The 13,200-nt window shown below is 41.2% G+C and overlaps 1 protein-coding gene across 3 annotated transcripts in view; it reads right to left on the minus strand.

Annotated features, from left to right (window-relative positions):
- Positions 1–5,838: 5,838 nt before the first annotated feature.
- The window catches only part of rgs12b (regulator of G protein signaling 12b), a 67,963-nt gene continuing 60,601 nt past the window's right edge, over positions 5,839–13,200 (minus strand). Inside the window, exons 12-18 of one of the 3 annotated variants that reach the window (XM_058382857.1) lie at positions 12,569–12,763; positions 12,213–12,286; positions 11,888–12,014; positions 10,202–10,298; positions 9,797–9,864; positions 8,605–8,701; positions 5,839–8,318 (exon numbers count right to left, since the gene is read on the minus strand). In XM_058382857.1, the coding sequence (XP_058238840.1) occupies positions 7,765–8,318; positions 8,605–8,701; positions 9,797–9,864; positions 10,202–10,298; positions 11,888–12,014; positions 12,213–12,286; positions 12,569–12,763 (1,212 nt within the window). In that variant the 3' untranslated portion in view covers positions 5,839–7,764. The remainder of the gene's footprint in view (positions 8,319–8,604; positions 8,702–9,796; positions 9,865–10,201; positions 10,299–11,887; positions 12,015–12,212; positions 12,287–12,568; positions 12,764–13,200) is intronic. The other 2 variants (XM_058382877.1, XM_058382867.1) reach the window with 2 other exon arrangements.

Here is a 13,200-nt window from a genome sequence, read left to right on the forward strand (position 1 = left end):
TTCTCTTCTAAATACCGGACATAGTTTACAGATCTTTTGTAAGCAAAATGTTATTTTCCGTTTAAACCAGTTATGTAAAAGTTCAGAAAAATTAAAAGATATAACGCATGACTCTGGGTCATGTGTGTGTGTGTGTGTGATCATACAAAGGTAGCTTTGTGCTTGCTCTCAGATGAGGGTGGAGTTTTGATCGGTTCAGTGGCTTTAAGAGGCAGGGGTTTGTTAGGGAGGTGTCCTGACATCTGCCGTACTCCTCTTCTGATTCTGACCCTGCGATTCCTCACATCCCCTGTCTGCTTCTGTACACTAGAGTTCATCTCTCCATCCCGAGACCTGGTGTCTTCTACACACACTCCATCTACATCCAGCACCTGTCGCCTGGGGAGAGAAGTGCGTTTAGGCCTGTCTCTGTCTCGTGGAGGTGGAGGAGGAGGATGAGGAGGAGGAGCAGGTTTAGGAGCAGGGGGAGGAGCAAGGGGAGGGGCAGAGGGCGTTCTCCTCTGGGACAGTTTGGAAACGCTGCTCTTGTCCTTCTGCCTACTTCGTTCTCTTCCTGAAGAAAGCAGTCATGAACAGACAAAGAATATACACTGTTAGCAGAAAGGAAATAGTACACATTCTGGAAAAAAAGGGCTATAAACTGCACCTTTCTTTGTCACCGGGGTAATAAGTTTCCTCTCTGTAACTGTATACACATCTCCGGATAAAAGATACACAGTAAAGTTACACCTTACCATACCACCCCAGTGACAAGGAAAGGTACAGTGTAGTACATTTATTTTGGTTTTGAGTGTACAATGTTCAGAGGCATATAGGATATACAAACTAGCAGCACATCTTTAGGTATCTTTATGATCTAATGTTTGATAGCAAAGCAAGCTAGATCCTTCTGCATGCAGGGTAACACTGCAGGGCAAACATTTGAATGAAATTTGTATGTATTTTATTTTTTTCAGGAAGGGTGGACAGTAATATGCTCCAGAATGTAGTGCAAAGCGTTTAAATAGCACAATAATAACTAAGTATTTAACTCAGTAACTAAATAACTAACTCAATAACTAAACAAGTATGTATAAAGTATGTGTTATGCAAATGACAATGTATTTCACTTTTTTTTCAGAATATGAAACAGATCATTCCTGATATTTTACTAAATAGTTTATTTAAAAATGATTAACGTAATTATAGGCATGTAAACGAAGATTTGGGCACGTAATTATGCAAAAGGTTGTGGATTATACAGACAACCTTTTCTTTGTAAGCAACATTAGGCTTAGACCTTCAAAGAAAAACTGAAGTAAACATCAGACACCAACGGCATTACTTTGAAACTTGTCCACGTAACAGATCTATGTCTATCTGGCAACGTGATTTTTGTTGTTGTTGTTGTTGTTGAATAATCAACGTCTCTGTGAGAAATAAAAACACACTCACCTCACACCGAAAAGTAGGCATGCAGTGATGAATGCACATTCACTCAGACAGGAAGATCAACACACTCCTAAAATATGATGCACTATAAGGATTGAATCAAAACCAAATGAAGGACCAAAAGAACAGAAAGATCTCTGAAGCACCAATCCATTTCAGTGAAGATGGACATTTCAATTGAATTTATTGCAGCGTGACACTAAATGGGCTCAGGCACTGATTAATGACTGTGCTGCTTCAATTACAGAGCCATGACTCTCCCAGTCATAAGGCGGGTCATTTTACTACATAGACTGATGGTAAAGATGGCGCCAACTTCTTTTTCGGGCTTGTGATCCATATACTGTATAAAGTGTACACATAAAATGGAATAAATGATTATACCTGTAGGCCTTTCGGTGTGATTGTGTGTGAGTGTAGTGTGTCAGTCTGAAGGAAAGGCTGTGTTCATTCAGGAGGCTCATGTATGATTACAAAGAAAAAGAAAGGCAATATGAAAGTGCATAAATATTCATTTCAAGTGAAATGTAATATGATTTGGATTTAGTCACAGTGCCCCCTTGTGGCGTGTATCTTTTCTACATGAGTTACATGACGATTGAAGATGAGCATGAAATTTGAGAAATCTCAAGAAACAAAAATCACTCTTAGTCCTCAGAATGTAGTGACTAAGTAATTGTGAAGTATATGGGGGGGGGGGGGGGGTCAGAACTGAACTGAAAAACAAACCAAAGTCCAGACACAATGCAACTGTAATAAAAATGCACAGAATGTACAGACGCATGTACCCATCATGTGATGGCTTTAAATACAGAAAGATTTTACTGACAGTCAGCTGATGAGAAGCAGATAATCAGTCCACACTTCCTGCCATGTCCATTAGGTGGAGCCATGTCTCTGCTAAGCGCCTACCTCTCACATGAGCATGATGGTATGAAACGTCTTTCTGGACTGTAGCATGTGTTTGTTGATGCCTGATCAGCCTCTATTTATATTTATAATTAACTCACTGAAATTGTCTGATAAAATCACAGCACTGGCTGGAGTAATACTAAACGGTGATGTGAGGTCTGCAGTGCTGCTAGGACTCAGGCCTGAGACTCTGTATACGCTGTGAGTGATATCGTGGTGGTTTTAAGGATTATATGATTTTATAATATATTCATTATAATGCATTCATTTGATAAAATTAGCAGGAAGAGGCATAGAAGCGTCTTTATTCTTTCCGTCTAATGGGAAATCCACATACTTATATTCAGCTTTATCCTGGTGAGGGTCATGGTGGATCTGGAGCCTGAGAGTGAAGCAGGAAAACATTCTGAATGAGTATCAGGCCCACACACACACACACACACACCTAAACCCTGGCATATTTTTGGGTGGTATGAGATAACTGGAGAACCCAGAGAAAACAGGAGGAACATGTGATACTCCACACAAACAGTAACCCAAGCTCAGGATCTAACTTATGGGGATCCTGAAGCTATACACAACACACTGCTCCCGCAACAAACTACAGCAGCAAACTAAAACACCTTCAGTCCTACATCCCCAACCCAATCGTGTTACATAGTGTAATCATTGTAACATTTGGTTTGCCTGCATTTGTATACTGGAAACCTGATCAGCTCTTATCTTTTATAACTTAATAACACATGCCTATCTCATGTATAATTCTACCTCAGGGTTCCAATGACATTTTCATCTTCTTTCTATTTCTTAATAAACTAATTTGTTATATTAGAGGAACTAAATAAAACCGATAAGGAAGGTAAGAGAAAAAGGAGCAGGGCTGAATAAGTTTTAATCACAGGCAAAGCTCAATTCTGGACCAGAAGAAGCTACAAGGCAATATTACACTACTTTGCAAATCGAAAAGTTCAAACTTGGTTGAAACAGCACTTTTCTGCCAAATACAGTTTTAGAGTTTTTTTTTTGTTTTTTTTCCTGAGTTACAGTCACCTTTCTGTCAGCTTTAACCAGTCTGGACATTGTACACTGACCTCTCTCATGCTTCTGTCTGAACTGCCCACTGAATTTTTTATTTTTTTATTTTACTATTCTGAGTAAACTCTGGAGACTGTCGTGTGTGAAAATCCCAGGAGATCAGTAGTTATACAAATATTCAAACCCACCCATCTGACACCAACATCCATGGCTGAGATCATCACCCCCCCCACCCCCACCCCCCATTCTGATGGTGTAAACATTATCTGAAGTTGCTGGCTCTTATATGCATGAGTTTATGCACTGCTCTGCTGTTACTCGATTGGCTGATTAGATAAGTGCATGAATGTGTAGGTGTTCCTAATAAAGTGCTTCATTGTGTGTATATAGTTTACATTGTTCTGTGATGTTTCTGACAAATAGGTCAACTCTCTAGTATTTAAAATTTCATCTTTAAAGGGCATCCTTAATGAGACTTTATAAGTGAAAAGAAGCCTTGTGATGACTCTGGACTAAAAATACACATTGTATGAATAAGAGCAAACATTCAAGATCTATTTCGATACACTATCACGAGATGCATCATCAGAACTCTGTTCAGCTGAGAATACCTACATCAGATTAGTTCTTCTTCTTCTTTCGGCTTTTCCCTTCAGGGGTCCACAGCGAATCATCTCTCTCCACCTATCCCTATCTTCTGCATCCTCAACACTTACACCCACTTGCTTCATATCCTCATTTATTACATCCATATACCTCCTCTTTGGCCTTCCTCTTTTCCTCCTGCCTGGCAGCTCCATGTCCAACATTCTCCTACCAATATACTCACTCTCCCTCCTCTGAACATGTCCAAACCATCTTAACCTGGCCTCCCTAACTTTGTCCCCCAAACGTCCAACATGAGCTGTCCCTCTGATGTACTTGTTCCTAATCCTGTCCAACCTCCCAAAGAGAACCTCAACATCTTCAGTTCTGCTACCTCCAGCTCTGACTCCTGTCTCTGTCTCAGTGACACTGTCTCCAAACCATACTGTACAGCATGGCCGGTCTCACCTTCCCCTTGATTCTCGCTGATATTTTTCTATCACACAGAACTCAGGACACCTTTCTCCACCCATTCCATCCTGCCTGCACTCGCTTCTTTACCTCTTTCCCACACTCTCCATTACTCTGGACTGTTGGCCCCAGGTACTTACTACATCAGATTAGTTACACACTAAAAATAGAAGCTCATTTGACAATAAAAATGGATCCCTAACCCTGGCAGAAATTTGGTCATATATACAGAGGAGCTTGACAGTGCATTTAATCCAAACAAAGGTTTAAATCTGTCTGAATGGTACTAAATAATTAAACAGGAAAGAACGAAGCCACTTTATCAGTGGCTGAATAATATTTAATTCACTTCAGATTTGCATTATCACTGAGAGTTCGGAGAGTTTGATCTATGGATCAAAAATAAAATACTGACTCCTTGTACAAAGGCAACGTGAAACCAGCTGAAATAGGCAAGGTCATCGAGACAAGCTCAAATTCCTCCCTGAATAGTATCTGGACTCGCACTAGAACCACATCATTCAAAATTCAGGCTCTGCGTTTGCCTAGCGTTACTCTCCGTCTCCCATTCAGCACAACAGCTCAGAACAAACAGGCCTTGTTGAGAGTAATAAGAGAGACAGAAAGAAAGAGGGGGGGGGGGAGATGACACCGCAAATAAAGAGACTGAAAGCAGGAGAAGGATCCAGCAGCCATGTCATCATCTGATCTGGTATGAAGAAACCCAGAGATTTCTGCCTTTAGAGGAGAGGACTTAATTTTTGCAACATGAATAGAGAAAGAGGGAGATACAGCATGGAGGATGAGAGTGGTAGTGAGGAAGGAAACAAGCCAGTTTTGTTTTCGCCCAATTCCAGCATCCTAATGAAACAAAGCCCGTCTAAGCAGCTATTCACTTCAACTGGGCCTCCATGCATAGCTAATGCAGTGTGAGAGAGAGAGAGGAGAGAGAGAGGGGGTGACATAGCAGGAAGCAGAACAAAAGGAGTGATGGGTATAGAACTATGAAGAATGTTAGTACATGGCTTATTAAAAGAGAGGTTTCATTAAAGCTCTCAGTTGCCCAGTTGATTAAAGCAACACTGGTCACAATGTATGTTTTCTATTTCAATGTATAGTTTTTCTCAAAAGTGTCCATTACCCCATAATGTATTAGTTCAACTAATATGTTTACATTTTTTTTTACTTTACTACAGTAACTTTGAATTTTTCATTGGGAATTACTCTTCTGAGTGGGAAGAGTAACTCCACTCCACATAGAACCACAGCACTCTACCCTGTTTAATTATTTTCCTTAAAGAGATCTAAATTCCTATAGAGTGTATACTGCCTGTACTGTGTGTGAACAATGTACAATAAGAACGTACACAGAAAGAAGACACAGGCCAGAAAAAAGGACACACAGAATATCAGAGCAAAAGATGTCGCTCTAACATTTATTTCACTGTATATACAGAAATGCAGAGATATGGCACAGACTGGAGTGGATCGTCATCTCAACAAAACTGCTATAGGAAATGTGATTGGATCTCAGCGTCTACAGCAAAATAGCAGGCAATTCAACAACGCTGGCATCTCGGATACAAGCAAAAACCTGTACACAGTTAGTATTTCTTTGTCATTTAGTAAAACATACTTTGCACACAAATTGGATAAATTAAGGTTGTAGGGATTATATTACATAATACCATATGCAAGATGAGAGAGTGGATGTTAACTGTGTAAACATTGTTGAATTGCTTGTTGAAAGAAACAGAGTGAAGATATCTGGACAAGTGTAAAGAATAGCACACTGGGAATCTGAGATCCTGTAAGCATTCAGAATTGAATGGGATATGCAGCTGTTTACCCCACTGTGTGAGTGTGTGTGTCTGTCAGTTTAAGATGAATATATTCAGATAAAAACTGGGAAATGCATTTGGTTACATCTCACCTCATAAAGGTGCGACGAATATGATTTTTTTCACCTGAACTGTTTTCTAACGACTGAAGCTACTGGTGATGTTTTAAAGTGAGCTGAAGGCTCGTGGCCGTCTGCAGGATGAGTAACGGCAGTGACGTTATTGCAGTCAGCCATGTGATCATCAGTGAGGCAAAGTGGAACAGAAGTTACTAAATTGTACCTTGATATACCTTCATATTTCATGTTTAGGCGATATATCTGTGATGCTCGTTCAACCATTTATTGACTGAACGAGGCTGCAGTACTTGTGGGAACCTCAGCCCTGATTTATTTTGGCATCTTTCTAGAATTTTGAGCAACCCTAATGTATTGCATCACCATTGGGAAAAGATTAATACAGTATCTGTTGGCTAGTCAAACTTTAACTTCTAAAACAGTCCTTTTCTTTAGTTATGGTGAAAGTCAGGAATTTGGTGACTAAACTTGTTTCTGAGGCTCCCTCTTGTTATTATAACTCCGAAAGCAGACTTTAGATTAGGATTTTACATTCATGATAACTCATGAAGACAGCCTTTGTCACCGGTCTGGTTCTGCACCTGTTTAGACCTGTCATGACATAAGGCAGGAAGCCTGCATGGTATCATGGGTGTCAATTTATACTAATATTCCAACATGGCTTATATATAAAGTTTCCAGTGGTTACACTCCCAATATTCCTTGATCTCATACCTACATAGAAGTCCTATTAGTTTCACTGTAGTTATTGAAAGAACTAAATAATAAGCTGAAAGGTTGAAGGGTTAATATAAAGATACGAGTCAGAGCTAGTGTCAAACTTCATTCATGTGAAATCACTCGTTGTAGTTGTATGAATTTTGTAAAAAGATATCAGAGAGCCAATATGGTCTTATGTCTCATGACTGTAAACTCATATTGCCTGGTGGTGCAATCAGGAGGTGGTGCAATGGTTCTTGATTTTCTCACCACTCCATATTTAAGTATTTGTGCTAATTCTAATTCCTCTGGCATTGACAGGGTGTGTGCACTCCCAGAGAGAGCAAGACACTTGAAGTTAACCACTCACTGACAATCACACTGTCTACTGTAATCTGTACTGAGCTTCTTATAAAAGTGAAGCTTAACGACAAACAACTGTCATGTTGGTGTGCCATGAAATGTAACTGGACACACAAAACCTTTCAAACAAAGAAAGTAAAAGCTTGTTAGTTAGCATCTGTATATATCTCTATGTCTCTTTTCCAATAGTTCAGTAAAGTGCTCTTAGAAGGCGACGTATTTACAAGGGAGAGTCACGGCTTTGACGAGGTTTGGCAAAGAGAACAACAGCAAGTCCACAGCACTCGATAAAACACACAGCAGATCTTCAGGAAGAACATGAAGGGAGTGCGTGAGAGGGAAAGCACAGGTCACACAGGAGAGGTACCTGGCTGGGCCCAGCTGTCCTGATATGCATCCTCTCTGAGGAGGCGGGGCCGGTCTGGGGAGCGAGGGAGGGGCAAAGGGGATGGAGGGAGGAGCAAGCTGTTAGGTATGGCGATATCGCCTTCACCCACCAGCGTCAAGTCCGTACCATGCTCCTCCTCCTCCAGTGCCTGGGCCCCACTCTCTCGCTTCCAATCGCCATGACTGTGTGAGATGGGCGAGAGGGTGGGGCCAAACGTCGCCTGCTTACGGGGAGCGGGGTTCCTATGGAGCGGAATGAAGGCTCTCCGGCCACCTGGCCCTTCCACACCCGAATCCAAGCTCTGTGTCTGGTGGCTGGCGCTGAGGGCAGAGCCGTTCTCTTTGGAACGTGGACGGGGCTTGTAGGGATCAGGGGTGGAGCTTACAGGGACGTCTCCGGGGCTTGTGTCAGGGTCAAGGCGCAGGAAGTCAGGCAAGACGAGGTCAGATTTGTTCAGCAGACCCCGCTGGTCGTCAGCTCGGTTGCTCTGTGCTTTGGATATGAGCTCGAAGAATTCTGGTTAGAAAACACACAGCAGTTCAAACCACAATCCAGAAAACAGATGACACCAATACTTGTTTGAGAAAAGCAGTGCTCGAGAGCAAGAGAGAGAAAGAGAGAGAGAGCATTCTTCCGTGAAAGAACATTAGTAACAGGTTTGCTGTGGTGTTCTAGCATTAGCTGGGTCAGCCAACTTAGACTGGTTAATGAAGAGATGTAGCCAAGCGATTAAAGTTAATTTAAATGACACTTTGGTATAAAGAGAAGGAAGGAAGGTTAGACAGAGGGCAAGAATCTTTACCTTCAGCTTCATCTATATTAAGCTTTTTCTGTTTTCGCTTTTCCATCTGGGCCCTGGTTTTGACAGTCGTAGCCTTTCCTGATGATCTGTCCTCCGCCTGGGTGGTCACAATGAGAACGGGGCACGTTAGGGATGGGTGCAAGAGGGCCTAAGTTGCCTAGGGTCTTTTTCCACTGCACAAAGTACTAGAATTTTTGGCTCCAGAAAAATGGAACTGTGCCATTTTCTTTGATGAATCACCACTTACTTCAAGCCCAAGTTGCATGGTTTTAGGTATCTGGTCATATTGGAACCAGTGGGATCTAACGTTAGCTGGAGGTGAGGTCACCAGAACAACTCTAGTCTGGTCTTCTTTAATTTTTAGTCTTTGGTTTTCTTTGCTGTTGAAGCATGAAACATTTCTGGCACAAACTCAACCTGAGAAAGTGAGACTGTGTCAGTAATTTTGTTACAGCCAATGTAAGCTGGGTGACCAAACAAAGGTTAACTGAAAACGTCTTCCATGTTGAACTTATCAGTGCCATCGTTGCATTGCTATAAGGTCGAAACATCCACTTTCAGTGTTATCACTGGGATCATCCAGTCGTCTCTCTAGTGAGTGGGGAATGAAGTCCCAGTGGTTTTTGTTAGGGACAGTTCTTGTTTTTGAGCAAGCAGTGGAAAAATGCCCTGTGGGGATTCTTCTTTAAGAATGGATGTGATCTAATTCATAAGGGGGCTGTGGACTATTTCCTGAGCTTGCATCCACATACACAAAGAAACACTACTGACACCACAGTCGCTACATACATTCAGATCCATGCCACCAAAGCACAGCACATAGCCAACACCACCACCAGTGTAACACACCACCAAATCCAGAGACAGCCACTCTGTTCTAACGTTCCTCAAATCCCCAAGTTCCTGTTGCATCGCAATCCCCCACTAGAGCCCAGAGATTAGCCTTAAATAAGTCTTGTTCACTCAACTGTGGGCAGATGGTAGGAACGAGCTGTAGGATGCTGGAGGAAGAGTGTGGTTAGATCATCCACAGATCCAGGAGGGCCTTGAGATACACACAGCCTCAGGAAGACATAGAAAAGATGGAGCGACTGGCCATGCACACATTCCTCCACCACACAGGCCAAAGAGATAGTGCGACAGGAAAGTTTGTTTATATACATAGTGATTTCGAGACGTGTAACATGCTTACTGTAGCAGACTGGCTTCGTGTGGACAGTGGCGGGCCGTGGCTTTTTGTCAAGGTCAGTTTCTGTTTGTCTGTAGGGGAGGAGCAGAACAAGGAAGAATGAGATCAGATACTGTGTTCCTTGTTTACATAGCTAAAATAGATAAGCCAACAAATTTAGGAAGGATTCCAACATGATAAACTGTCTTATCCTAACTAAACAATTGATTTACAAAGCATCCTGTACCCGGGCTCAGATATTATAAAAGCAGTCCTTGGGTCATCACATGTCCCCATTGTTGATTATTTGATATATTGATTATAAACATACTGCGTTTTTCATTCTGAAAACGATCACTATTGATCATGTTCAATTTTTTGTTCAATTTAGAATGAGTCACAGAGGTTTCCGTGGTTGATGTGTCTTGCCTTTAGCAGCACCATGTTCAGCTGCCTCCAGCACCACTCTGAGTCCATCCAGGTTCGAAATGGGCAGGCCCAGATCCAGTGGCTCCTTCTCCCCACTCTGTACACACACACAAAGCCTATTAACCAGCATCATACTGACTCAACACAAAAATGCCAGGACACTGTGTTTTCACCAAAGAATTTCATTCAGACTTGTTCCCTGGCAGAATGTTCACCTCCTGTCAGGATTAATCACCACATGGTAATGTCCAAACAACACATCAGAGAAGCAGGTACAATCAATGTGTAAAACAAAAACGTCATTGGACAAAGCGACAGTTGTGAACAGAAGCCTGACTCACTACAGTGCTAACGGGACAGAAGGTAAAATAAGCTTCACCATTAACTCTATACATATGACATTTCTAAAATTACCCACATAATAATGGGACTGATAATAATACTAAATATTAAGCTATAGGTTAGCATCCAAAAGTCCCAAATGTCCAGTAAATACAACTCTTAGGTGAATATTCTAGAAGGTACCAGCAATCAAATGGAAACTTCAGCACACTCTCTCTGTTATCCTTTACTGATTTTATTTTACTCTGTCACACTTCATCACATCTCTTTATTAATGTGACATCTTTGTCATCTCAGCTGATGCAAAATAAGCTGCAGTATTTGGTCTTTTTTTTTTTTTAAACCAGTGCATGCAAATCCTATTAAAGGTATGGGCATGGTTGAGCCTACATGAGGTCTTTTCAGTACCAAGCTCTGCTACTGTACTGTACTCTGACGGATCCCCTCTACTGCCAAAAATAAATAAATAAATAAATTGTAGCAAGTGAAAAAAGATCTTTATTAAGAGCAAACTGATCTAGGATTTCTTATTACTAGTGTATAATAAATCAAATATAAAAAATATACAGCCGGTTTTAGATGCTTTTACTCATTTCCAGCTATAAAATATCTTATTCTGTTGGCAGATCATTTTACTTCCTTCTAGGAATAAATGTTTAATGTGAGATAAATGAACTGCCGAAAGGACAAGACTAGCTCAAGCTTACATCTGTCTAGAAAGAGGTAATAATCATATATCTAATACCAGATGAATCTGACTACAGTTTGACTTGCTACGGTATCATTCTTCTGGAGTGTATTTACTCTCTTGCACTAGTTTTAGCCAGTAGATCTTAGTCAACAGAGGTGCAATGACTGGATAGCTGAAAAAACAGATTGTGGGAAATAAAGATGGATATCTTGATATAGAAATTTTTAAAAAAAATGAATAAAAAATTCCATTTTCTCCCCAATTTAGTCACTTGCCAATTCCCACTCATCACTTCTCCCCTATATAACACCAGCTACTAACTGTGGAGGGAGAAAGTTAACACATTTCATCCATGAGACATGAAACCAGCCATTTTAGCACAGCGGAAAGTGTCATCTGCCCTCATCCACATTCATGTGCTCATAGATGCTCAGGACTGGCTAGATTCACTGTAATTGACAAGGAAGAGAGAGTATGCCAAAGGTCCTACAAGTTCTGCTATACACACCATCAAAAATCACCAGCCACTGAAATGACCTGAAGTTATTCATGTGCCATTATTATATTAAACAAACAAGAAGAAACATGCTGAGTAACTCAATGGGAAATGTTCAACTCTGTGCTCACAGCAGATCAGTGAATGTGATACTCACAATCCTGGCTACCAGGTCTCCTAAGTGCAGGCCATATTTAGCCACGACTGGCCTCAGGACCTCAGTCACAGGCTTGGTGGGTTTAGCTTTCAGCCCTACAGAGCGGTTTATGGGCACCAGATCCAGCCTGAGAGAGCAGGGAAATACCCTGATTATTTACTAGGCATCTAACCAGACAAATATGCCATAGACCAAACGTCACAACATTAATCCCTGCATTTTAACATCGAAAAACTAATAAATGGATGATAAATTTTTTTTAAATAAATAGTTGAATGCATGACTAAACGGTTGAGTAGATTTGAAGCAGGTGTGCTGTTTGTACCTGAATAATGTACGTTTTTCTAGTCGCAGGTCTCTGGAGCACAGCGTCATGCAGTCCTGGTCTAATACTAAAGGCTTGACACATACAATACACACCATTATTATACCACACAACAGCAGAGGATTGGATAACACTCGGAATCACGCAAACACAACCAGAACATCTAGACATGCAGGAGAGCTGAACCACTACATTTGAGTACAAAATAATAAGAGAACATAGTTGCCCAGATGAACTATTAATTAGACAAACATTTAGCTGTCTGCCTACCAGCAGTGCAGTAAACATATGAATGATTTAATTTGCATTATTATCAAGCATACAAAACAACAATGAATAGAAAAGCCTGTATTTACCTTCTCTCCTCCCACCAGGAAAAGGTCCACAGCTGCCAGGTTGATGCAGAGTTTTTCACACAGGCCCAGCAGAACCTCACGGATGGACACGCCGGGTCTTATGGGTACTGAGCAACAGGACCCGTCCGGCAGGTTAATGTTACAGTAACGCACAGCGCGCTCCGATAACGACATAGAGTTACGCGACACCTCTCCCTAAGAGACAAGAGAGCAAGAGACAGACAGGAAGAAGGGAGAGAAAGAGGATTAACAGAGGTTTATACATGTTATAAAAAAATCTTTAAGCTTTCAATGGATTTCTAAATACTACGGCCTGCCTCGAAACTGGAACTGAAAGGACACAGAAGGAAAAATGATCGCTCCGTTATGGACATTTAATTATTTTGCTGGCATAGTTTAAGTTAACTTTGAGAGACAAGTCACTGCAAATCAATACGGACTTCTTCTAGCTTATCATTTTTATTCCATACTGAAATATTTCTATCCTGATAGGTCTGGTCTCTTCCAGGATGACTCCGTCCCCACCCACAGGGCAACAGCTTTCAATGTATGCTTTCATGAGCATGTAAATGTTACAAATCATACACTATGGCCTTTATAGTCACAAGATCTCATCCCACCATCATAATAAA

Source organism: Hemibagrus wyckioides, linkage group LG03 (genome assembly GCF_019097595.1).
Source record: "Hemibagrus wyckioides isolate EC202008001 linkage group LG03, SWU_Hwy_1.0, whole genome shotgun sequence".
Taxonomy (NCBI): Eukaryota; Metazoa; Chordata; class Actinopteri; order Siluriformes; family Bagridae; genus Hemibagrus; species Hemibagrus wyckioides.